This window comes from Canis lupus, chromosome 29, assembly GCF_048164855.1.
Source record: "Canis lupus baileyi chromosome 29, mCanLup2.hap1, whole genome shotgun sequence".
Taxonomy (NCBI): Eukaryota; Metazoa; Chordata; class Mammalia; order Carnivora; family Canidae; genus Canis; species Canis lupus.
This window is the reverse complement of record NC_132866.1, coordinates 17,887,497-17,911,780: the sequence shown is the minus strand read 5'-3', so window position 1 is coordinate 17,911,780 and position 24,284 is coordinate 17,887,497. Positions and strand designations below refer to the sequence as shown.

Here is a 24,284-nt window from a genome sequence, read left to right as displayed (position 1 = left end):
AGAAACACTTCAACAATGGTGCCTGCCTGTGGGGGCTGTGGAGCTGCAGGAAGCAGAACGGACTGCGAGTTAGTGAGAGGCAAATCAGAGTCATGCATGTTCAGACTTCAGAAGGAGTCTGACCCGGTCTCTTTTGGCAAACTGGCCAAAATGTAATGGACTTCACAAAGAAATACAGAATAATACCCTCCTGGGTTTGAGGACAGTTTGAAAGTTCTTTGGCTTCTTCCAAAGAATAACTTGAGCAAAAATTTTATAAATCAGTCTCCTTAAATGCCAAACACTCTGCCTAGAATATTCTGTCCCTACATATATACTCACACAACATGTGTGTATACGTGTGAACAAATCCCATCGACACCCACCCCAATGCATTTTCATCCTTCAGGTCCCATCTTGACCAGTTTATCTAACTTAGATGCCTCTTCTCTGTCCTGTATTCTTTGTCTTTGTAACCTATTTGTGCCCTTCCTCGATATCCTTACATTTACCCCAGATCCACATATATTCCTCAACTTATGATGGGGCTGCCCGGCATCACAAGAGTATTAGATCGTGTATTGCTAGCCCGAGAAAAGATCCAAATTCAAATTTGAAGCATGGTTTTCTCCTGAACACATCACTCTCGCACCATCATGAAGTCAACAAAATCTTAAGTCAAAACATCTTTAAGCCGAGGACCATCCATGTACACATTCACATACATGTATTTGATTACTACATGGTACATAACAGACACTCATTACATGTTTGGTGAATGAATAAATGAGTAAATGGATAAAGAATAAAAGGACGATATCTCGTGAAGTTTTAAGAACAGAACAAATTATTCACCTTGAATGTTTTTTACCAGTAATGAGATCCTTAATGTTGATCTGAAGAGGAACTATTTTTTTTTTACTCTCTAGTCTTATACTTGGAGTCAAGGAGGGTGGTGGGGAGACAGGCCAGGGAGGAACCAATGGGTCCTACTCTTCTGAGAAAGAGGTAAGACTTTATCCTCCCCCCAGCCCCCTTCTTAGAGATTTGCCAGATAAGACTGGAGGATTTCCTGGACAGACCAGTTTACCTTCCTGAGGCAATCTGGTTCCCTAAAACTTGTGGCTGCTGGGTCTGGGGAGGGATGGGGAGGTGGAGCTTCTTGCTCTGAATTTCTGATGCACTATCAGCACAGACTCTTTTCTCACTTCTCAATTCTCCTTTATGAAGTGTATTTTCTCTAAGGGGAACACCGCTTTCTCTGGAGAACTATTAATTCCCAAGGAGTAAGCCATTGAAGACTGCATGGGAACACCCACTCATTTGCAAATTGGCAAAAGAGTCTCCCACAAAGTAGAAGAAGGCTTGATTCAGGGCTTAAAGGAAACAATGGAGTCCATTTAACAAAGCCAACATTTAATGAACTCAAAACAGTGTGCTTTAAAAAATAAGTTAATAAAGCAGCCTTTTAAACTTTAATGCATGCCTATTAGCTTTATTTCTAAAGTACCATCTGTTACCATAGTAAGGGTTTCCTGGTTTGTTTATCATCAGGATTCATCACCTATATGATTTCTGACCGATGAATGAAAATGTTGGTTGGAATTTTGCAAATGGAAATCTTTTGGTGTCTGGATCAGCTTTCACAAATCATGCAAGACCTTCAAATAGAACAGATAACTTCTATTCCCTGGCAATTTGCAAAAAAAAGACACTTGAGAGACAAGCTCACCTTTCAGATGAGTGCCGTAAAACCCCCTTTACTGCATTCTTTTGAGATCCTGGGATTGTTCAAATCTTCCCATCAGTTTTGTGTGTGTGGTTTATGGAGAAATAGCAATAAGTCTCAGCGGGAGACATTTCTTTGGGATCCATCTCCCAGTGGCATCCCTTTGCCTGCATCCTCATCTCCAGAAGGGAGAGGGGTGTTGGAAAGCAGAGAGGGGATGGGGTGGGGTAGCAGAACAGTGGGATAATTACCAGGAAAAAATAGGAGCCTCCTACCTTTTATCAGAGCAAGTATCAAATACTGTTCAGCCCCAGTACATTTTGTCCTGTTCTGTTTCTTATGCAAATTCAACATCTAGTAAGCAGCCTGCCACAAAAGTTAATTCCACTTCCCCAACTTCATTCAACTTGCCCTTGAAAGGAGTATCATATACCTGATTGTTAGCTGGGCCCCTACATCCAAGAAATTGTAGGCGAGATCTTATCATTATCAGGCTTTTCTAGAAATCAAAAGCACCTACTCTTTGTTAAGGTGGGCTTCTAAAGAGAGAATTATTCCCATTAGAAATAATTCTAATGCCCAGAGTTCATACAGGAACACTATTGACATGTCTTCCCAACTTGAGGATACCAACCTCAGACGAATAAACTTAATGGTAGCAAACCTTCACTGAGCACTTACTGTGTACCAGGCCTTGTGCTACGCAATCTACATGTATCATTTCTTTAGTCCCTTGCAACAGCCCTAGGCCATAGGAGCCCAAATTTACAGATTTAGAAACTGAAGGCTTAGAGGTCAAGTTACTTGCCCAAGATCACACAACTGGAAATGTAACAGAGCCACAATCTCTGATTCAGAACCTGTGCTCTTAGTTACATGTGACATAATTCAGCATTGATGGCAATAATGTATATACTTTCCAGTGGTGACCCACTCCTAATGGGCTCCCCTCTTTGGATTTCCCAAATAGAATAAAGCATAAAACAATGATGCTCTACCCCTAATAGAGGAAAATAAACCATGTCTGTATAAACCAATTTATATCTTATTTAATACTCTAACACTATGTCATAGATATTATCATATCCTTTCAGGAGTGGAGGAAATTAAGACTCACAGAAGCTATGTAACTTGCCCAAGAACCCACAGCTAGAGAATGGTATGGGTGGGCCTCTGATTCCAAGCCAACAGCAGGGTCTATCTGCCCAAAGTCACAGCATCTTGCAGGTATTTATCAGACATTTCCACTGGGAGACAAGAAAGGTTTTCATTTCTACTGCAACACTTTCCTTGAGTGAACTCTGCCCTTCCAAGTCAGAGATTAGATGATCCTGTCGACCTGCCTGAGCCAAAGTTGGCTGAAAGGAAGGATATACTTGAAGATGTGTGAAAAGAATCTTCTTGAGATAGAAACAGGTATCTCAACATACATAGAGTAGCAATAGTGAGTTATCAGTGATGAACAATCATTATGTCAAATCAGAGGGGCCATTCTCTAGAAGCAAGGCTGCTTTGGGCCTCTGTGACCTGAGCTACTGGTTCATTCCTCTGCCAAGCATCATGATTTTCCCCCTTTTCCCTCCTCTCCATCCCACATTTCATCGCTACGCATCCCCCACCCACCCACCCAGTTCCTGGCACCACTGACATGTCTGTGTTTTCCCAGCACACAGTATATGTTTGAGGCTCAGTAAATGTTTAAGAAAATGATAGAGGAAGAAATAAGGTAGGTTAGTGCAAAGCCTGGGGAAAGAGGAACTCAAAGAATTCACGCATACTTGTTAGAGTCCAGTGCCTTTTGTGCTCAAGAAGTAGTGCCTATAATGAACTGTGGAGATGAGTATAAACATGCTGGTGTTTCCAGGTCACATGAAACTTGATCCAAGTGTATGAATTAAAAAAAGTAATATGCACCATCCCCCTCCTCTCTTCAGCCCATTTGGTCTTTATCCATAAAATACATGCATGTCTGTTATATAATATAGATATGCCTCCTGTTACATGAAACTAGATACAACATGTTATGTTACCTTTTTTTGAGGGGAACAAAAAAACCAACTCAGGGACATAGACATTTGCATGCAATTGTTAATTGTATGTCCATGTAATCTATTATTTATTGTCTACTTCATAGCTTATAAGAGCCTTCATTTCGTTGCTCTCGCACTCTGTAAGCTAAACCCAGGGCTATGGCATTCATTTAGAGGGAAGGAAAGTGAGTTACAGAAATTTTTAATGACTTGCCACATGGCTACTTCCTCATTTTCTTGACACCATCATTGTAAGACATACCACCAACTTAACAGTAGGTTTTTGGAAATAAAGAAACTATTGTGTTGTGTATGCACATTGCTTATAGAACACATCCCAGTGTTTCCAAACATTAAATTATGTGCTCTTGGAGGGAGGGATGGGTATCTTCAAACTAAGGAAATGTGGTAAGTAGCAAAACAATGATTTAACCCAGTATTCCAACTCTGAGTCATTGTGTATTGGTGACTTAACTTCTCAGCTACATTATAAAGCCCTGCCAAGCAGGGCATTTTTTTTTTTTTTTTGTGCTTTTTATAACTGTCTCTTAAAGGGCTTTATGTAGTGGCTTCCATTGATTGATGAAAGAGTCTGTTTCCTCTAAAAACAAAAACTAAAACAAATCCTGATTTTTCAATCTTAAATTTCTGGGTGCTGAAGAATCTCATGCAATATATTCAGAAGCTTCACACAAGCAGGATTTTATTTGTTGTTTTCAGTGGGATCTGGTTTGTTGACTAAGAATTGAATCATAAGATTACCTTTTTAAATTCCCTCTTCCAATATCACTGCTCTGGGAGACGAATAAAACTTCAAAAGCCTGGAGATCTAAAATAAGAGGTTATATTTCAGGATGAAGTTCTAGAGAAATGCCAGGATGACATTCTAGTTCGGAGTTTATTAAAAAATATTAGAGGGGACCCCCTTACCATGTTTATATTGACACAAACAACCTTTTTTGTTTGAGTAGGAGGTGTAACACTGTTGAACGTCGGTCTTCTTTAAAGTTTAGATAGCCTCCATATAAAGATAAGAACACAAGAAATAAAGCAAAGAAAGTAAGACATAAAGAAAGAAAACTGTCCCCTGGAGCCATGCAGAAATTAGTTTGCCTCCAATCAGAGTTATTTTTTGTTTGGGGGGAAGATTCAACTTTTTATTCCAATCCTGGTTGAAGCAGTTAAAAAAAAAAAAGGTTTTTTCCAACTCTGTGAAGTAAAAGAAATTAGATTCAAGTGGCTGAACTTGAGCTTCCCATTGGATTATTGTGCAAGGTTTCCCTTTATTTCCCCCCACAGTGGATAATGCATGTTCATTGTGATTTATCTGGAGCCGGTTTCTTTTACACCCTCAGCTGATATAAAGTCGAGCGAGGACTGAGGTCGGAGATTTGGGGAGCATCTGGGAGGCAGCCTCTACGGTCCAGAGAGAATGAAACATTCGGGAACGTGAGCAACCGCATGTGTCATTGACGTTCCCAGTGGTAGGAGCCCCACTTTTTGCCTCTCAGCACAGACAAGGAACCATTAAGAAAGAGGGACAGAATTATTGATCTCCTTGGAAAATTTTCCCCCAAGACTGTGTGTGCTGCTTTGTTTTCATCTTGATTTTAACTTTTCGCTCATGTTTCTGACCTAGAATGATCGAGGCTCGGGCTCTCTGGCAGGACTGTGAACCTTTGGCCAGCTTGGTTTGGCCACCTGGCAAAGAGAGGGTTCTGAGAAGCGATGGTGATGAGGGCCTTTGTCCTGTTGGCTGTCTTCGCGGAAGCCTCTGCGAGATCTTGCACTCCGAATAAAGCAGGTATGCCCTGGGCTAGCCCATCTTCCTGGAAAGGGAAGTTTCCTAAGACTCTTTGCAAAGCTCAGAGCTCTGTTTCTCTTTTCATCAAAATGCAGTATTGTAGCCACATAGACCCAGTGAAGCCTCCAGGCCCAGCCAGACTTTTCCGTAGGAAATAACAGTGTAGTGGATAAACTTAGACTTTTTTAAAATTAGAAAATCCTAGATAGATGAATGGATAGATACATAAATAGATATAAAAATATTTATTTTCAATCAATAAATAATAATGTATTATAATTTCATAAATACATAATCTATTTCCTATTTGACCTACCGAATTTTTGTCCTGTGCCATAAATTAGGTTTCACAGTGTTACATATGAAATGGACATTTTTAAAAATTTTAAATGATGTGCTCACTTTCATGGGCATGCAAATTTGTATATATTTCTAAATTGAAATATATTTCTAATCCATTCAATCTGGCTTCACAGATATATCCCTGAAAATAGATGAAAGCCTAAAAGTAGACCAGTCTTGAGTACATATTAAGTATGGAGAAGATATCACAAAAATGTAACAGACACTGTAAAGGCAGAGCTTCAGTGACTGAGGTTTAGGGAAAACATTCACCACAGTCATGAAGAATAGTGAGGAAAGTATTTTTAATCAACTGCTTTTCATGTTCAGGTGTGCCTAGAACCCACTGTTCTCTATGAAGATTAATATGATTTTCATATCTGATTTCAAACCCTGTGTATCCTCTTTCTAGATGTCATTCTTGTGTTTTGTTATCCCAAAACCATCATCACCAAAATCCCCGAGTGTCCCTATGGCTGGGAAGTTCATCAGCTGGCACTCGGTGGGCTGTGTTACAATGGTGTCCACGAAGGAGGTTACTATCAGTTTGTGATACCAGATTTGTCACCTAAAAACAAGTCCTATTGTGGAACCCAGTCTGAGGTAAGTCCAGGCCACCCAATGAGGAGTTGCTAAGATTACCCAACTGGGCCCCAAAAATAAGACATCTATGGCCCGCCCTTAAAAAGGATTCAGAATTCACCAATTTCCTTTTAAAAGCCAATCCTCACTTTTATGTCCTGGGATGTTAGTGTTATTTAATTTCTTCTCATCTGCCTTGTTTAAGCGACTCTTTGGATTTGAATTATATTCTCCTAATTTTGTGCCTGAGCGAACTAGGCCACCTTCCATGAGTAAACAACATACATTTCCCATCTCCATCTTGCTTTGAGTTCTGAGCTTGGGCTCACAAGCTGCCATCCTTCCAGGTTAGATGGTGGGACTTCTTCTGACCAAGACTTTGAAGTAGTTGGAAAGGCATTTTAAAGGAGTAACCAAAGTATAATACAATTCATAATTGGGTCTCGTGAAGTACCTGGGACAGATAATCAGAATTGAAAGGAACCACATGCAACCTCTTGCCGAATGTCCTTGTATGACAGAGGAGACATAGGAGACCTCCCAGTAAAGTCACAAGCTGGGAGCCACAAAACCAGTAGGGGTGTAGTCACGAAGGGAGGCTGCTCTGCTGCTCACCCCTAGTATTCCTATTACCTTGACTGCAAAAAACTAGACATAAACGGGGTCTCATAAAATGAAAACAAAGAGCTCCCCAGGGTCACTTCCTCTTCCTAAAGTCCCCACAAGGACTGTGATTTAGAGACTCATGGACATGATTAACAAAATCATCATGTGTTTGAGTCTCCTGGAAGAGGGAACTAGAAATCATCTGTGTGGTCTTAGGCAGGTCACCTCTCACACAGATGTTTGAGATCCCTTCCAATTCCAGTATTCTGAAATCTTAGAGTTCAACAAGCCAGAGGAAAAAAGTCACAGAAATACTGCTCATTATTGGAAAAGGGAAAAAGCAAATAATGATGTAATGTTCTAGAAACAGGAGATGGGTGAAGGCATTCATGTAAGATTACTTGGATGGGAGAAATGGATTAACAAGTTGATACTGGGACACAGAGATCCTTTAGCCACTTCTTTTGGCCAGAAGCCGAATGCGTATATGGATTTCTTGTAAGTGTACAATCTTTGACCTAGATTATTCTAAATAATCTTAGTTGAACTTTTTGGTTAGTCAAGAACTCTGCAGAAATTCTCAGCTCACCACTGACACCTTCCCATAGGTCTGACCATCTTAGATCACTTTTCCCAGCCAACTCATTCTCATCATGGGGTCCAAGGCCACCCTAACTGCCTTCCCTCTTTCTCCAGTACAAGCCTCCTATCTACCACTTCTACAGCCACATCGTTTCCAATGACAGCACAGTGATAGTAAAGAACCAGCCTGTGAACTACTCCTTCTCCTGCACCTACCACTCCACCTACTTGGTAAATCAGGCTGCCTTTGACCAAAGGTAAGTGGCTCTGAGCGTAGAGGGCTGGCTGCCTTGCGTGTGACCTGCAGTCCCTGACAATCAGGTATGTTTCAGTCCTTATGCAAAATTCTCTCCCCTTTCCAGAGTGGCCACTGTTCATGTGAAGAACGGGAGCATGGGCACATTCGAAAGCCAATTGTCTCTCAACTTCTACACTGTAAGTGGTCTCTGGGTTCTCATTAGTGCCCTGTGGCCTGTTCAGGAGATAATGGGATGCTTCCTCAGGATTTGCTCTTCCCTAATCTCTATGCAGAACCCCATTCTTGAATTCAAATGAAGACATCAGCTTTGGTCTACTTGTACCCCTCTTCAAGGACTAGATGCCACAGAAAGGTAGATTCATAGACTGGACAGAGGAGCCAAAAAAGGTGCCACAGAGATGTAATGCCTATGTGCCCATTTTATAAGAAAACTGAGGAGAGAGCAATCCTGTGAGTTGTAGAAGGTCAATAGGCGATAAGACAGACAACATCTAACTCTTAAGCCAGATTAAGTTTCCACTGCAACCCATTCCAGAGATTGATATTAGAGTCTAGCTCCTGCTAAAGCATTTGGCACAGAGTTATGACTTTCCTACCTGGGACAGAGCTAAGGAGAGAGGTCGGGGTTGCCCTCTGCTCCTTAGTTCTTTGGTATCCAAAGCCATTCAGAGAGTGGGCTTCCTCTTGGTCTAATTTGGGCATGCTGCTTCTATTGACATTGAAGTTAAAAGCACACTTTGATTTCTCAAAATAAAACTAAATGTGCAACAGCCATTAGCCCAGCTGCCCTTCTGTTTGGAAGGGGTGTTTTGTTTTTTAAACCTGCAGCTTCCGATGAGAGGCATACTTATAGTGACACTCCAGTTGGTTGGAGGAAGATGCAGGCAGAAATAGAAACTTTTACATAGAACATTAGAACTGGGAGATATCCTTACAAGCCATCATGTCCAGCCCATTCATTTCACAAAGGAAACGACTATATTACCTGGAACTCCACTGACCTTGAACTCTGAACTTGCTTTATCCGCTGCCTAGAAGCTACCAACCCACTGCCTAGAAGTTACCAATTCAGAAGGTGAGAGATCCTCTAAAAGGGATCTTAGAGTCACCTGGTCCATTTACAGACAAAGATCTGCAGCCCAGAAGGAGGAAATGATGTGCCCATGATTCCACAGGTAGTGTGAAGCAGTGCCCAGTCTAGCATACAGATCTCTCAGCTCTGCTCTCTGATGCTTACTTCCAATGAAGGGGAGAAGGGGATGGAGCTGAGGTTTCATGACCTCTATCTCGCGCTGGCCTCATTTAAGGCCCTGTGTCTAATTTCATATTCAAAATTTTTACTCTCTTCATGAAAAAGAACTCTATAAATTATAGAAGCTTTAAGGTCCCAAAGAACCTAGATCTGCTGCTGACCACACACCAGTAATGGTTAAGTCCAGAGAAAAGGAATCCCGTATAGGCCCTGGGCCTATAATCAGGAGGGTTAATGCAGTGTGGACCAGCAGGGGGATTAAAAGATGGCAACATCATTGCAGTAACTGATGAAGGCTATCCAGAGAGAAAAACAGGCTCACTTATCAACAACAGTCTCAGGGGACATCATGGTGATGGGCTGTCTTTACTACTGAGTCCTCGTCCAGATGTGCATGATTGTTATTTTAACCAGATAAAATTATAGATATGATCTTATGCTGATTTATGACAGCTTGTAACAGGATTATCAAAAATCATCACCCATCATCAGCCATGTTGGGCTAAGTTCAGACATAAATATCAAATCTTAGAATTGGAAAAGAAATTTTTTAAGAAGTAAAAAAAGAAGTATAGCTTCATCATCACCCACACCATCCTCTGGGCTGGATAGACAGACTTAACAGGACACTTCCTTGAACTGTTCTAGAAAGAGGCTAAGGCGTCCCCTGGGGCCCATCAAGACCTTTACAGGACCAATGACCTCAACAAAAAGGGGGTCTGCTGTTGCAACAGAAACATTTATACTGATCAATATTCTTACCATGGGCTTGGTTTCCTATGCCTGACCCATGAGACTGGTATTTTTCTTCTCCTCCCTCCTTCCGCTCTGAGGGCATTCTTGTGTGTTTCTGAAGCAACAGCTGCCCCCTGCATACATTTCCATCAAATTACCAGAGACAGAGCTGTGCCCTAGATTGCACAAAAGAATCAATGCACGGCTAATTGCTTAGGATTCCAAGAGCTCCGAATGCTGGGCTCCAAAGCCACCAGTTCTACTCAACATGCTTCCTCTCTTCTCTGTCTATCCCCCTCTCACTCACTCCTGCCAATAGCCCATAGTTGGTGTTCCTGGCGAAAAGTCATTTTGGTCCCCAATCCAAAATAAAGGAAGGGAGTCAGCTTGTAGAATATCAGTGTGCTTAAGAAAATAGTCTGCCATTGGCCCACTGGTTTAAGGTCTAGTTTTACCATTTACTAGTTGTGTGACATTCAGTAAGGCAGTTAACCTCCTTGAGCCTTCATGTATTCATTTGTTAAATAAAAATAATAATAGCACTTGCCCCATACATTTATTAGGAGGATTAAATAAAATTATTATTATTTTTTAAAAAATATTTTATTTATTTATTCATGAGAGACAGAGAGAGAGAGAGGCAGAGACATAGGCAGAGGGAGAAGTTCTTCCCAGGGAGCCTGATGCAGGACTCGATCCCCAGACTCAGGATCACGCTCTGAGCCGAAGGCAGACATTCAACTGCTGAGCTACCCAGGAATCCCAATAAAATTATTTTTATAAAGCACTTAGCATACTACCTGGCACAAGGTAAGTGCCTGTGAAAGTAGCCAAACTCATGATCACAGCCTTTGACTCCATTTAAAATGAAAACTCTGAGAGCTCCTAGCACCACCAGTTACCTTTATAGGGTTGTTACCTTTGTATGGTTGTTACCTTTGTACCATCAACATCAGTATGGGATTAGGTTAACTTTTATACAATCGAAATAGTGTTAGCCATTCTCAGTTAAACCAAGACCAAGGAAAAGGCTTGGGATGGAACAAATGCAAACAATAGAGGCCAAATTCATAGACTTCCAAAGTCAGAACAATCTTCAGAGGTGATCAACCTTGACCTTCCACCCAAAGTCCAAAGCCCTTCTATAAGATCGCTAGAGGGTAGGCTCCTTACCAAAGGAAAAGGGAAAGTGAGCCCTTCCCATTTTAGATCAGCATGTGAAATCTGATATCCCTTTGGTCATGGTCTGTCTTCTGAAATAATACTGAGTCATAGTGTTGTTGATGGCCCTTCACCTATCTCAAGCTTATCTTCTCCAACATCACCCCACCATTGGTGCTCCATCATCCTACCCTTCCCTCTGAGAACGATCCAGTTGGCCACTGACCCTGCTAAAATGCAGAGCCCAGAATTGAAATATTATATTGTAGGTCTTTTCAGATCTCTGTGGGCCACAGTGGGTCAGGGGTGACCTTCTTATTTCTGAAAGATTCTGGGAACATGTGGAATAATATTAGCTTTGTGCAATTTTCTTTCATTTCTATTTCGCATTGAGCTTGTGAGCAACACCAGCCCCCAGATCTTGCCCACGTGAACTGCTATTAAGCAGATGTACCCATCCTAACTGTGTCAATGGACTATTGTGACTCAATCTTTCCATCAAGCGAAGGGACTAGAAGGCTTGATTTTTCAAGCCCTATGTTCTTCCATCTTGTTCCACAAATGAGTAGTTTATGTGCTGTCTCTATGTTTCCAGGAATGCCAAAACAAATGGTCTAGGTATTATAGGATGAAGTTATCTGGAAACAGATCTCTAACTTATGTTATAAAGAAAGTAGGAGGAAATCATGCTGAGAATTGCCTTAGCTATAAGCTGAGAAGTGGAGAAATTGACCAACAAAGTATTTTGTTTCAGAAATGGAATTAATGGTGCAGATTCTCTTCTCTACTTTGTAACAGAATCATACTAGCTCTTCTGCAAATACAGGCATTATTCCAATATTCTGGTACCCCATTGGCTGGTCCCTGGGAGATGGGGCTGGGAAATGTACCTGCAGATAAGCTGGGGACTGCATTGTGGTCCCCAGGTTAGGTCTCACATTTGTAAACAGTCTCTTGAAATATGACAAATCTCGGAAAATAATTAACACTAACAACCATTGTAAATCCGCTGCTTCAAATGCATAGTAAGCTAGTAAATCACTTATGATTAAGAACATTAGTGTTCAATTATTCCAACTATTGAAGTGGTGCAGGGGGTTGGCAGACAGGAATAAAAGAACTGACTTCTGAGTAATTTACTTGGAACCCCAGCTGGACCTACAATCACGGAAAATAAATGTGAGAGCCCCTACAAGATAATTCTGAGGCCTCTCAGCAAATGCCCTGAATTGGACCCCGTTAGGGGGCTAAAGTCCATTGTAACTAGATATCCTTGCTGACACTGTTTACTCATTGCAGTTTTGCAAATCTCTAAGTCCATGAAACTCAATCTTTTAACTAATATCCTGGTTTAAGCCTTATGCATCTATTACATAAAGTCACCATCATAAAAACATTTCTCCAAGGCTGATGAAGGCAAAGGTCACTCACATTTTTCAGAAGGGGAAACTGAGGCCTAAAAGTCTGACTTGCCCATAATTTAGTGTGGGAACTAGGATTAGCCTAGGAACCTTGTCCTTCTGTCATGATGCTTTTGTCTCCAGAGGCTAAACTCACAGAGTAGCTAAAGGATGTTACTAAAGTTGAATGAAACTAAATGAATGGGTATCAGCCTCCTTTGGGTAAGTCAACTGACATACTATTTTTTAATAACTCACCCACAACTGCCTAATGAAGAGGCCAAGTGAAGATCACACACACCACATCTGTGACCAAAGGCTGCTGTTTCTGTGCTCAAATTGTGGTCATGACTCCCTACTGTACTTGGAGTTGCAACCACAGTCTTCTGGATCCATCCCCATAGCCTGTCTCACTTCACTACCTACCCCTCTCACTTCCTACCTTCCCCCACCCCTTTGCTTACTCATGCTCCAGCATATCGACCCTCTTGCTGTCTTGCCAGCTATATTGTCACCCAGTGCTTTGCTTTGGCTGGAGCATTCTTCCAGAGATGCCTGCATGTGCTGTAGAAGCATTTCTTTGTATCAGTACTCAGCCTAGAAGCACAGGCTTCCTTGCTTCCCTCAAGTCTTGGCTCAAGTATCACAACCTCAAGGAAACCTCCTTAAATGCTACAGTGTTTAAAGTTGCAGCTTACCCATCCTTGCACTTCCAATTTACCCTACTCCCCTCTACATTTGTTGCAGTTTTTCTATATAGTGTACTACATTCTATTCTAACATGTTATATAATTTACTTGCCTAATGTCTATTGTCTGCATCCCTTGCTGGAATGTTAGGCGGTTAGAGACAGAGATATTTACTTTGTTCCCAGATGTATCTCAATATACAGGATATCCTGACATAGAGACTATCTCAAACAGAGAGCAGCGCCTGACACATAGTAGATGATCAGTAGGTTACTGCTGTTGCCATTGTTGCTAACTGTACTGGAATCAGATCATATGCCCTCTGACCTAGGCTGGAATATCCTCAGGCACATAGTGGAGGTGAGCAAGAGCAAAACAAGGTTGTATATGTTCTATCCCTATTTCCATGGGTGATTAAGTGAAGCTCAGTGCTTCAGCATTCTTGGATTCCACCTTTTTTCTGTCAGCCAAATCTTGTTCCTCACCGGCATATGTCTCCTTGTGGCCAGCAAATCCAGAGATGTGATTCCCTGACCCCTTCTCAGATGGCACCAGCATCCTAGGAGGTATAGCTTCTCTAGTCCTGGAGGGTCTCACTGTGGTCTCATGTGCCTGTGCCCCACCCCACCCCACCCCAGTTCATCTGCTCCTGTCACACCCATCTGCTCAGTCTGAGAGGTCATAATGCCTAGTGTCAATTTCCTTCCAAAGAATGCCAAGTTCTCCACTAAGAAGGAAGCCCCCTTTGTCCTGGAGACATCTGAAATCGGTTCAGATCTGTTTGCAGGAGTAGAAGCCAAAGGATTGAGCATTAGGTAAGTATATTTCCTCCATATTTATATTTTTAAAGCCAAAGAAAAGGGAAAAAGATTAGCCAAGAAGCTTTAATTACCAGATGTTTCTAGGCATACAACCCTCTGGCTCAAAGTTATGCATTTTATTTCATTTCCAGGTTTAAAGTGGTTTTGAACAGCTGTTGGGCCACACCATCAGCTGATTTCATGTATCCCTTGCAGTGGCAGCTCATCAACAAGGGGTAAGTCCCGTGCCCCAGAGCACAGTGCTGAGAAGTGGGGTCAGGCAGATCTGGGGCTACTTTGGCTTGGGATAGCTTGGGAAGGAGAGATGAAGCCTCTTAGGGTCATGCCGTGACACCCTCTGTGCTTCCAGATGGAGTACTGATACAAGCAGACATTTATATAGTGCTTTCTGGGTACCAGGGGCAGTTCTGAGAGCTTTATCATGTATTATTAGCCCATTTGCCTTACAAGAGACAGTCATTACTACCCTCTCTATTTTCTAGGTGAGGAAACTGAGGCACAGAAGGGGTTAAGTAATGTCACATTCTTAGTGTATGCGTATTTATGGAGAAGTGGGTTCAAATCCAATTAGTCTGTCACCAGCACCCTGATGAGGACTAAATTAGATAATCCACGTAAAAAGTTAAGCATGTAGTACCTAATCAGTATCCAACCAATTTAAATAATATCATTGATTTTGTTACTAATCCAGGAGATAGTTGGGAGTTATTAAAATTTTTTGACTAGAGGATGAAAGCATTGGGATTGTACAAAAGAAAGATGATTTTGGAAGTCATCCATGGGACGGTTTAGAAGCAGTACATGAGAGGTGGAAAGACCAAATTAGAGGGCATGGCCTGAACTGATATGCAGCCAAGTAAATGGAAAGGTCATCCATGGGAGGAAGAAACCATCAAAATTTAGCAACCAATCAGATATGGGGTGGAGAGAAGAACAGGGCAAGAAGCCTGAGAAATATGTGGCTTCTTTACAAATCAGTGGGTTGTAAAGGTGAGGAATTGTTTGTTGTAGGGAAGAAGATTCTGGATAAGTGTGTTGGGTTCCCCTTGCATTCAGGGATGACATGTGGAGCTTAAGATACCAATTTTCCAGAAACACTTAGAATTGTAACTTGGGAAAACAGAGGACAGTTTGAGCTAGACTGAGATGTGGGCATCATCCACACAATGAACTATAAATATGAAAGAGACCGTTCCCCAAACAGACCGGTGTGCCCATGTTGCTGCCAGAACCCTTCACAGCTAAGTAAACATTGGGGCCAGGGACAAAAATGATTAGATAACAAAGGTGGAGCCAACTTGGACCTTTAACTATTTATTTTTACTTAACAAACACTTATATAGCACTTGCAACATACCAAGCATGTTCTAGGTAGGGGCCTTACAAATATTATTTTCAATGTTATCAAACCCCCTATAAAGTAGGTAGCATACTAAGCACTATCTTATAGAGGAAAAGTCTAAGGGATACACAGGTTCAGAAACTTGCCCAAAGTCCAGAGATGGTCAGGGGATGGATGATCTGGGGTTCAAACTCAGGCAGCATTATTTACTAAGCGATGTAGATAGGACAGGTCAGCAGAACCACATCTAAACAACCTAGCAAAGCTTCCTGCAGAAATAGTAGCTTAATTTGGATGTCACACCTGTCACTGAAGGATTCATTTAGGGTCTGTTGACAATGGTGCGATCAAATGACTTCAGGGAGATTGTGAAATAAATTCTTGACCTACAGGGACCTGAAATTATGATCAGGCATTGGGAACCTCTCTCAAACAATGGCTGCAACCGGGCAAAGTCTCGGCCATGCCATGGAAGCATCTCCCTGCAAATCGCTCTGGTACTTCCAACCTGCAAATGTACAAGATGGCAGAAAAAGGAATGCTTGTGGCTTTGTGGTGGTCTATACAGGCAGTCTGCAGACTCTAGTGTGCATAGGAATTACCTAGGGTGCTTGTCACACATGCAGGCACACAGTTAACCTACCCCATCAGAGGGTTCCCGGAGAAACCCTGAGAACCTGTGTCTATGCAGAACAAAATTAAAGAAGCCCTCATCCCCTCATCTAGTTCCACTTTCTGCCTAGCTAAAATGGCCCCTTGAGGTTGGAGATACACAAAAACCAGTGCCAAGGGGAGGGATGAGGAAGTCCACTCCCATAACCTCCCAGAAGTTTTGGTTCACACTGGGCCCTTTTGGAGGAAAACCCAGTTTTCAAGAGTATCTGGAGAGGTTAGAAGAGTTATATTATTAGGAATTTTAATCTGATGTGGAGAAGACTCTTGTGGTGATGTTGTAAGGGCCACCCTTGGGCCTTCCACCATCCCAAGATGTCTGTCACAGAGGGGCAGGTGCCACAGCTGGTGACAAGAGGCAGCGGAGCCAAGACATCTAAGCCTGCCCAGGCCTTGCCTCCTCCCCACCCCCAACAAAGCTCTGTTTACATTGTTTTCCACTGGCTGACACCATGCCTTGGACACTCCAGCTGCAAGGAGCTATTTTAAGGACTCACATCTTGAGTTCATACAAGGATCTCAGGTTTATTGACCAAATGATCCTCCAAGGTCTTGTTTCACAACTTGGAAAATGCCTCCAGCTCTGTCATTGCTCAGAAGTCACCACAAACGTGGCCAGGCTTCTGACCCCTGGTCCAGATATAAGATAGACTGTTCACTTCTTGTTTTAATCACTAACTGACAGAATTGACATTCCTTCAGGCCTAAACTTCTAATTTGCCCCCTAATGTCTGGTTCTGATGGAATGTGTGGAGGAGGGCACATCTCAAAGGCTCTCAGATAGCTGGAGGGATCTCTGGTATATGTACCCTGAGTTGGATTGACAATGGAGTCAGAGAGATGCTCTGGGAGGGGCATCAACTTTGGAGTCCACTGTGGTGCTGTCCACTGGTCTTAAGCTTTGGGACAGATTCTGGTCTTCCTTGTCACCTGCAGACAACAATCCCCAAGTTCATGTGGGCCTTACTGTACATTGCCCAGAACGATCATGTCAGGTCCCAACACCCTGCCAAATGTCTGGCACTTAACTAGAGAATTAGCACATGTTTGGTAAATGAAAAAGTATTTTGATTAAACCAAGTTTTTTGTTTTGTTTTGTTTTGTTTTGTTTTAGTCTCAATGCCGTTGACATTATTCAGGGCTGGATCATTCTTTTTTGGGGACAGGGGGCTGTCCTGTGCATTGCTGTGTGATGATGTGTAGCATCCCTGGCCTCTACTGACTCCATGTCAGTAGCATCTCCTGACTAGTCATGGTGACAATACCAAATGTCTCCTGGGGGGCAAAATGGTCCCTAGGCAAGAACCATTGACTTTGACAAACACCCATCTGTGTCATTATTTTTGCTTTTATTATCAATGATTACCTTTGGGACTTTGGAAATTCCCAAATACTACATTTTCATTATAGAGAATTTGGGAAAAAATATGAGATATAAGAAGAAAGCAAAAACCATCCATAATGGCACCACTCCATAATGGCCAGCACTAGCATTTAGAGGGCATTCCTCCAGTCATTTTTTGCCCTGTGCCTGTATTAAAAATATGACCAAATTTTTACAAAGGTGACTATATAATATAGAATTTAAATAACAACATAAATTCAAACTCCCAGTGGCAAACTCTCACAGTGTACACAGAGAAATATGTTATATATGGCTTGGCTGAGGTGGCTTTGGCAGTACTTCGGGAAATGCGGTTCTCAGCACCAGTGTCTTTATCTTGAACATATACGGGAGTCGGTCCATGTCCTGGTCTTTCAGACAACTTCATCTCTCAGGGATTTCTGTTTTTTGGGGACAGAGGTATGGTGACTTACCAGGTGTGCGTCTTCTCATAAGTCACTCCCCTTCACCCCACGGTCCCCTGTCTATAGAGTGAAGACTAGCACGCCCATCCCATAGCTCCTCAACTTGACCTCATATCATAAGGATAGGCAAGGTGCTGCCAGTCGAAGTGCTTTGTAAGGATAACATGCTGTATAGAAGCCCAGGGAAGTGTTGCTGTTTTCTGTGAATTTACCTCAGGTTTTGCTAGAGTTCATGAGCTAATTTTTTTCTCCCCTCACCCTGTCTGCTCCAGCTGCCCCACAGATGAAACAGTCCTCGTACATGAGAATGGGAAAGACCACAGGGCCACCTTCCAATTCAATGCTTTCCGGTTCCAGAACATCCCCAAACTCTCTAAGGTTTGGTTACACTGTGAGACATTCATCTGTGACAGCGAGAAGCTCTCCTGCCCAGTGGTGAGCCACTCTCTCCAGAATGAGAATATGACCTGAGGTGGGCGGGGGGGGCATTTGAGAAGCTGTATTTTTAGCTGGGAATTGTCACCAGACCAGCATATGTGCGTGCTGAGGGCATTCTGGAAGAAAGGGCACTAGGTGTAGGGGCAGACAGTCAGGCTCTGTCCACCCTGCCACCAACAAGCTACATGGTCTGGCATATGTCACAATCTCTGGAGCCTCGTTTTCTCATCTTTAAAGACAGTGGTGATAGGTCATGATGGCCCTTCTCTTTTCAGAGAGTCATATTAAGTAAAATGAGCACAAGAACAGACATGGAAATGCTTTGAAAAAGTTAAAAGCGCAAGGAAAATTCAAAACCTAAGTGGTAGCAATAGGTGCTGGATGGAAGGCAAAAGGTGGGTATTTTTAGCTCTTGCCTGGGCAACATAAGGGTCCATTTCTGAGACCTGAAATGAGCCAGAGAGATGCTGCAGAAATTCCCAACACCACTTAATGCTGAACTGACTTTGTGAGAGGAAGGGCCGGGCTGTGGGGCCCCTAGTTCACAGCCATGTTCAGTGCAGCCCAGGCCAGGGACCAGCTTCCCCTCCACATCTGAGAAGCTGCTGCAGACTCCACCAACAGGCATAACGAGTTCAGGTGGGAGACAGTTTTCCGTAGCAGCCAGGTGTGAACCTGGTCCTTAGGGCTGTGGTTCCACAGTGTGGTCGGGGCAGCTTCAGCATCACCTGTGAACTTGTTAGGGATGCAAATTCTCAGGCTCCCCAGACCACCTGATTTGGAAACGCTGTGTAGGCCCAGAAATCTGTGATTTAACAGCTGCTCCAGGTGACTCTGAGGCATGCTCAGGTTTGAGAACCACCTCCTTAGACCTAAAAGTGATAAATTGCAAACTGTTGCCTGCTGTATTTGGAGACCCCAGTGAGAAGGAACACAGTGTTTCTGAAAAAGGACACCTGCTTACATAGCCTGTAGTAACCAATCGAACAAAGATTATAATCTCTAGTTCTACCCATTTTTTTTTTTTTTTTTGGCCAGAAAATGGTCACATAGGAGCACCATAAAGAGGAGGGAGCAGAGAGATATTTCACAGTTGATGAAAGGGTAATTATTGGCACTACATTTTAAAAAGAAAATAAAGTGAACCAGAACATATTTTCCAAGTGTCCACCTCTCAAACCACTGCAATGAGAGTCACTGCAGGTAACAAGGTAAAGCTTTGTCCTTTTCCCAAGTTAGAGAAGGGATGAAGATACCACTCTGGGAAATAAATAAATAAATAAATAAATAAATAAATAAATAAGCAAGCAAGCAGACAAATAAGGTAACTAAGATCTGTTGACTGAGGAATTTTGACTCTATCAAGTGTGGCATTCCTGTTTTTAATCTGTGGTCTTTCTCTTTTCTCCCCTGTGTGCATTTCTCTTGCCACCCCCCCCCCCCCCATCATCCCCTCCCCTCCCCTGTCCTTTGCTGCTGCTGGTTCCTCAGACCTGTGACAAACGGAAGCGCCTCCTGCGGGACCAGACAGGGGGCGTCCTGGTGGTGGAGCTCTCCCTCCGTAGTAAGCTTCTCTGTTTCCCCCAGAGGTTGAGTTCACTCTGGGCTGCGTCCACAGGCACAGCCGCTTTGAGCATTTTCACTGAATTGCCAAACCAGTTGTGCCTGTAGACACTACCCTCACCTGCGACTCAAGGCTTCCCACCTGGGGGGCGGGGACGCCATAGCACACGCCAAACCAAGAAGTTGAAGTTTGCTGACTACCCTGAAACTCTTCTAATCTGCAGCCTAAACCCCAGCACCCCCAAAGAATTAGGAAGTGCTGAGCCTCCAGGCGGAGCATGCAGTCCAGGATAATGACAGACAATGAGATGTACTGGGAACAGCCCGAGCAAGTCAACCAAACTTCAGCATGCCCGCCCTGGGCTGGGCTGGACACTGGGGTTTCAAAATTCAAGGAGACCCACATGGCCCTTGTCTTCAAGAACTTATCATTTGGCAAGGAGAGAGCTGCTCAGTGCCAGGAGAGAGGGAGATGACTATCAGTGGTGGTGGAGGAGGCAGGGTGCATTGGGAGTTCATGGCCAGGTGATACACCCGAGTCTGGGGCCTAGGGAAGACCTGTGGGGGTCATCTTTAAGCCTGACCTGAAGAGTGGTGTGACATGAAGGGTGAGCAGGGTCTGGGAAGGCTGGGGCCTTTATTTTTTTTTTTTAATTTTTATTTATTTATGATAGTCACACAGAGAGAGAGAGAGAGAGAGAGAGGCAGAGACATAGAGGGAGAAGCAGGCTCCATGCACCGGAAGCCCGACGTGGAATTCGATCCCGGGTCTCCAGGATTGGGCCCTGGGCCAAAGGCAGGCACTAAACCCCTGCACCACCCAGGGATCCCGGCTGGGGCCTTTAGTAGCTGCACATCTTAGAGGAGAGTTGCTAAACCATGACCAGGGGCCCAATCCAGGCTTCCACCTGCTGTTTTCTGGCCTACAAGCTAAGAACAGTTTTTACCTTCTCATATGGTTCCCAAAAAACTAAAAGAATGATATTTTATGACACAGAAAAATGATTTGAAAGAAAATTTCAGCTTTCTCTAAAGTTTTATTGGAACCCAGCCACACGTGTTCATATAGATATTGTCTCCAGATGCTTTCACGCCACAATGGCAATGTCAAGTAGTTGCAATAGGGACCATATGGCCCATAGCTGAAATATTTACTATCTGGTCCCTTCCAGAAAGTTTACCAACCCCTGCCTTAGAAAGCCAAGGAGAAAATGGTTTTCTTCTTCTTTCAAAGAAGATTTTGTGAACCCTGCTATAAACTTTGCCCTAAAGGCAGTGGGAAACTGTTGGTTTAATTAAGGGAGTATATGGTCAGGTTTGTATTTTAGAAACATTTATCTGAGGCTCTTCCATGATCTTTTCTTAAACCTTCAGCTTTCTCTCTCTTTACTTATTACAGGCAGGGGATTCTCCAGTCTCTATAGCTTCTCAGGTAAGGAAAAGAGGCACCTCTGGGAAGTGTCATGGGGCAATGCCTTTAAAAGGTAGATATGTGTTTTCAAAGAAGCTTAGCTTTGGCCCCAGCAAAACCTTTAGGAATTGAAAGTTGCTCTTTAAAGCACACCTGATTGGGACAGAGGGGGGCAGAGGCAGACAGATGTCTCTCCAGCCATCCCCTGAGCTCTGCAGGAAGGGTGGGGCTGGGGATAAATTGGATGAAGCAGAATTGGGTCCCACCTCTCAACGAAAGCAGCACCAGGGAGATTTGCTTGGGTTCCTGCATTTAGAGAATGTGATTTTCAGTGATGTGTTTTTTCAACAAATATTTCTGAGTCCCTGCTATGACTCTGCCCCTGACCCTCATTAACTAAATGACCTTGGGCAATGAACTCACCCTTCCACTCCCCAGTTTCCTCTAAGAAATTAGGCTAATCATTGCTCCTAACATACATGGCTGCTGTATGGACTAAATGTTACAACGAAGGGCACCAAAGAATGCCCTGCATGCAGCAAACATCCAGTAAGATTGGCCATAATTACTCTTCTAGGCAGTGGAGCTCCCGCAGAGAGAAATAGGCAAGGCCTCTAAGCTTCCCATAGTGTGACACGTTGGAGTGGGGGTAGAGGAATGATTTAGATAGCAGCCAGGGAAGCCTCTCAGAGGAAGAAACATTTCAGCTAAGACCCAAGATCTCAGCTGAATGATGAGGAGAACAACTATGTGAGGAGATGGGGTAAGACAGTTCTACTGATTAATAAACTCACTGATGTAGACTTTGCTCTCCCAGTTACAGGAAATCATGTAAACCAACTTTTTAAAATTCTAATCCCAGATCCTCATTTCTAAAGGAAGTTCTACAGCAAAAGCCCTAAGGTGAAATGTGCCATCACCGTGTTACCCATATTCAGATTCCCATCTGTCAGAGGTCCACAACCTAGGTTAATCTGTTGGGTTCCTTGCACTGACAAAACCGAGCTCCCGAAACCCCAAAAGATAAACAAAACTGATTTTATATAAAATGAGAATTTTATGAGATTTTTATGAGAATCTATTTAATGCCCGAGTTGACTGTTTTGTTAACTCTTTGTTGTGCTGTCCTTGCTCCATGTAAACTTTCTCTGTCTGCTTTCCTGTCTGACTCACAGATGTCCTCTATCACCTCATCGTGATGCTGGGGATTTGTGTCGTGTTGTAGGAGATCGCCAGAAAGGCGGTGACATCTCCTCCACTCAACATCATCTCCTCTGTCTGTGACAAACTCCCATGTATCGTGCTGCCAACAAGAACAAACAGAAGAGCCTACTGTTGAGATGCAGAGAACAGTGCTTTGCCAATTACGTGTTCCAATAATTTTTGTGAAATTCAGTGATGGTCTTTGGTGCCCCACTTCCTCTTGTGACTTCCTGTGGCTCTGAGATCCTGCAGTTCTTCTCCTGCAGCTGGTGGAGTCTCCTTTCCCCATGCTCAAGTCAGGGCTGCAGTGGACTCCTGTGAAAGCTATTCTAATTTTAAAAGACTAGCACACCCAACCAAGCGCAGCTGAACATTTTGAGGAGAATGTAGGGCATAACCACAAAGTCAGTGCTAAGTACAGAATGCACCGGAATAGCCAACTTTGCCAAGGGGGGCCTTTGTCATTGATGTTGCGCAATGCTTATTTAAGAACCAGGGCTTAGCTACCAGGCAGGGGTTCCCATCGTTCAAATGATGATGTGGGAATCAGAGTGGAATATAACAGTTTTGCTCAAACTTGAGTATTATAAAGGAAAACAATTCTTGAGAGGCCCCCAGTGCTAACCTAATTTGTCTTTATTATAGTGTTTCTTAAATATGTATAAACATTATATACATATTAACTCATTTTATAGGTGATATAGATTTCTAAAATCAAAAGAAAATTACAGATTATGTAGTAATAAGGCTACAAAAGAATAATATCCGCATTAACATAAATTTAAGATCATAATGTGGCATTGATTAAATGAAACTGCTACTGACACACGACATCTGTGACAGGTCCCGTGAAGTTTGTCAACCCAATCCTACTGTACACCTTATAATGTTCAATGCTCTCACCATTTTTCTTTCTATTCGATCTAAGAAATTTTCATCTGTGCATAATGGTCTGACCTCATTTAGTCTCTAACAGTTAAGCACATATTTGTTTTTGTCTCCTTAACTTGATTGTTAGAATGGAACCTACCAAAAGACTCAGAAACGCAACTGCAAAAATGGCCATGGTGCCACACCCTGGTAACACTGCCACCCCAGTGATCCAGAATGCACTGATATGAATGATTTACATTGTCAATAAAATAAAAACTGAATGAACCAATCCTCTTAGACAGTTAACTGGCAGCTCGAGGATGCACTGTTGACCCCAGAAGTTAGAATGTGATAGGAAAAGCCAGAGCTCTACGTTTTTTTCTTAGTCTTGTACAGACTTACTTAGTGGGCTTATAAGTTGAAAACACATCAGTTTGCATCTCTGTGTTTAATATATTTGAGGAGTTTTGAGATCTGTAGTTCGATGGGTCTTTTATAGCTGTGTTATGGAACTCAGAAATTCAGTTAGTTCCCAAATTTCTGGAAACACGGAGTACATTTTTGTGGAGCAACAGACTAGATTTAAATGACTCAGTGTAGTCTAAACTGGTCTCAAAGATGGAGCTCCAACCAACTGGGGTCTCTTCTTCCTGTATATAATTTTTATAATCAGGAAGGACAGAAGACATATTGTGTGGTTCTAATCAAAAACTCTTAAATAGCATACTTAGAGCCATAATCAAATCTTTGGCATGTCAGAGTAAAACAATATTATATTAGTTTTGCTTTATTTTATCATAATGTTTAATGATCTTGTATTTCCACCTGGTACTATGGAATAAATAAAATGCCTTAAAATAATAACCTATGACTACAGCTCACGGTGTTAATGTAGCATATCAATAGCCAATTCCTACACCTTCCTGAGGGGTTCTACAACTAGAACTTCTTAGACTTACACACATACCACAGACTTTCCATCATTCTACACTACATTTATGT

At 42.7% G+C, this 24,284-nt stretch overlaps 1 protein-coding gene across 2 annotated transcripts; it reads left to right on the top strand.

The window, feature by feature from the left end:
• The first annotated feature begins 5,022 nt into the window (after positions 1 to 5,022).
• Positions 5,023 to 24,146, top strand: TECTB (tectorin beta). 2 transcript variants are annotated; one of them, XM_072804725.1, is made up of 11 exons: positions 5,023 to 5,222; positions 5,378 to 5,542; positions 6,297 to 6,487; positions 7,769 to 7,911; positions 7,987 to 8,089; positions 13,862 to 13,965; positions 14,103 to 14,186; positions 18,067 to 18,229; positions 19,724 to 19,796; positions 21,195 to 21,227; positions 22,382 to 24,146. In XM_072804725.1, the coding sequence occupies exons 2-11, from the start codon at positions 5,467 to 5,469 to the stop codon at positions 22,429 to 22,431; spliced, it is 1,020 nt and encodes a 339-aa protein (XP_072660826.1). In that variant the 5' UTR covers positions 5,023 to 5,222; positions 5,378 to 5,466; the 3' UTR covers positions 22,432 to 24,146. The 2 variants fall into 2 exon arrangements, with proteins under 2 accessions (XP_072660826.1, XP_072660827.1); XM_072804726.1 differs by having other exon boundaries at positions 5,025 to 5,222; positions 8,017 to 8,089.
• The last annotated feature ends 138 nt before the right edge of the window (positions 24,147 to 24,284 follow it).

What these genes read in the sequence shown, in the direction of transcription:
- TECTB (XM_072804725.1), top strand. Translation starts at nt 5,467, where the DNA reads ATGGTGATGAGGGCCTTTGTCCTGTTGGCTGTCTTCGCGGAAGCCTCT. An exon ending in CAGGCTGCCTTTGACCAAAG is followed by an intron (nt 7,912 to 7,986) that starts GTAAGTGGCTCT and finishes GGTATGTTTCAG; the next exon opens with TCCTTATGCAAAATTCTCTC. An exon ending in CAGTCTCTATAGCTTCTCAG is followed by an intron (nt 21,228 to 22,381) that starts GTAAGGAAAAGA and finishes TCTGACTCACAG; the next exon opens with ATGTCCTCTATCACCTCATC.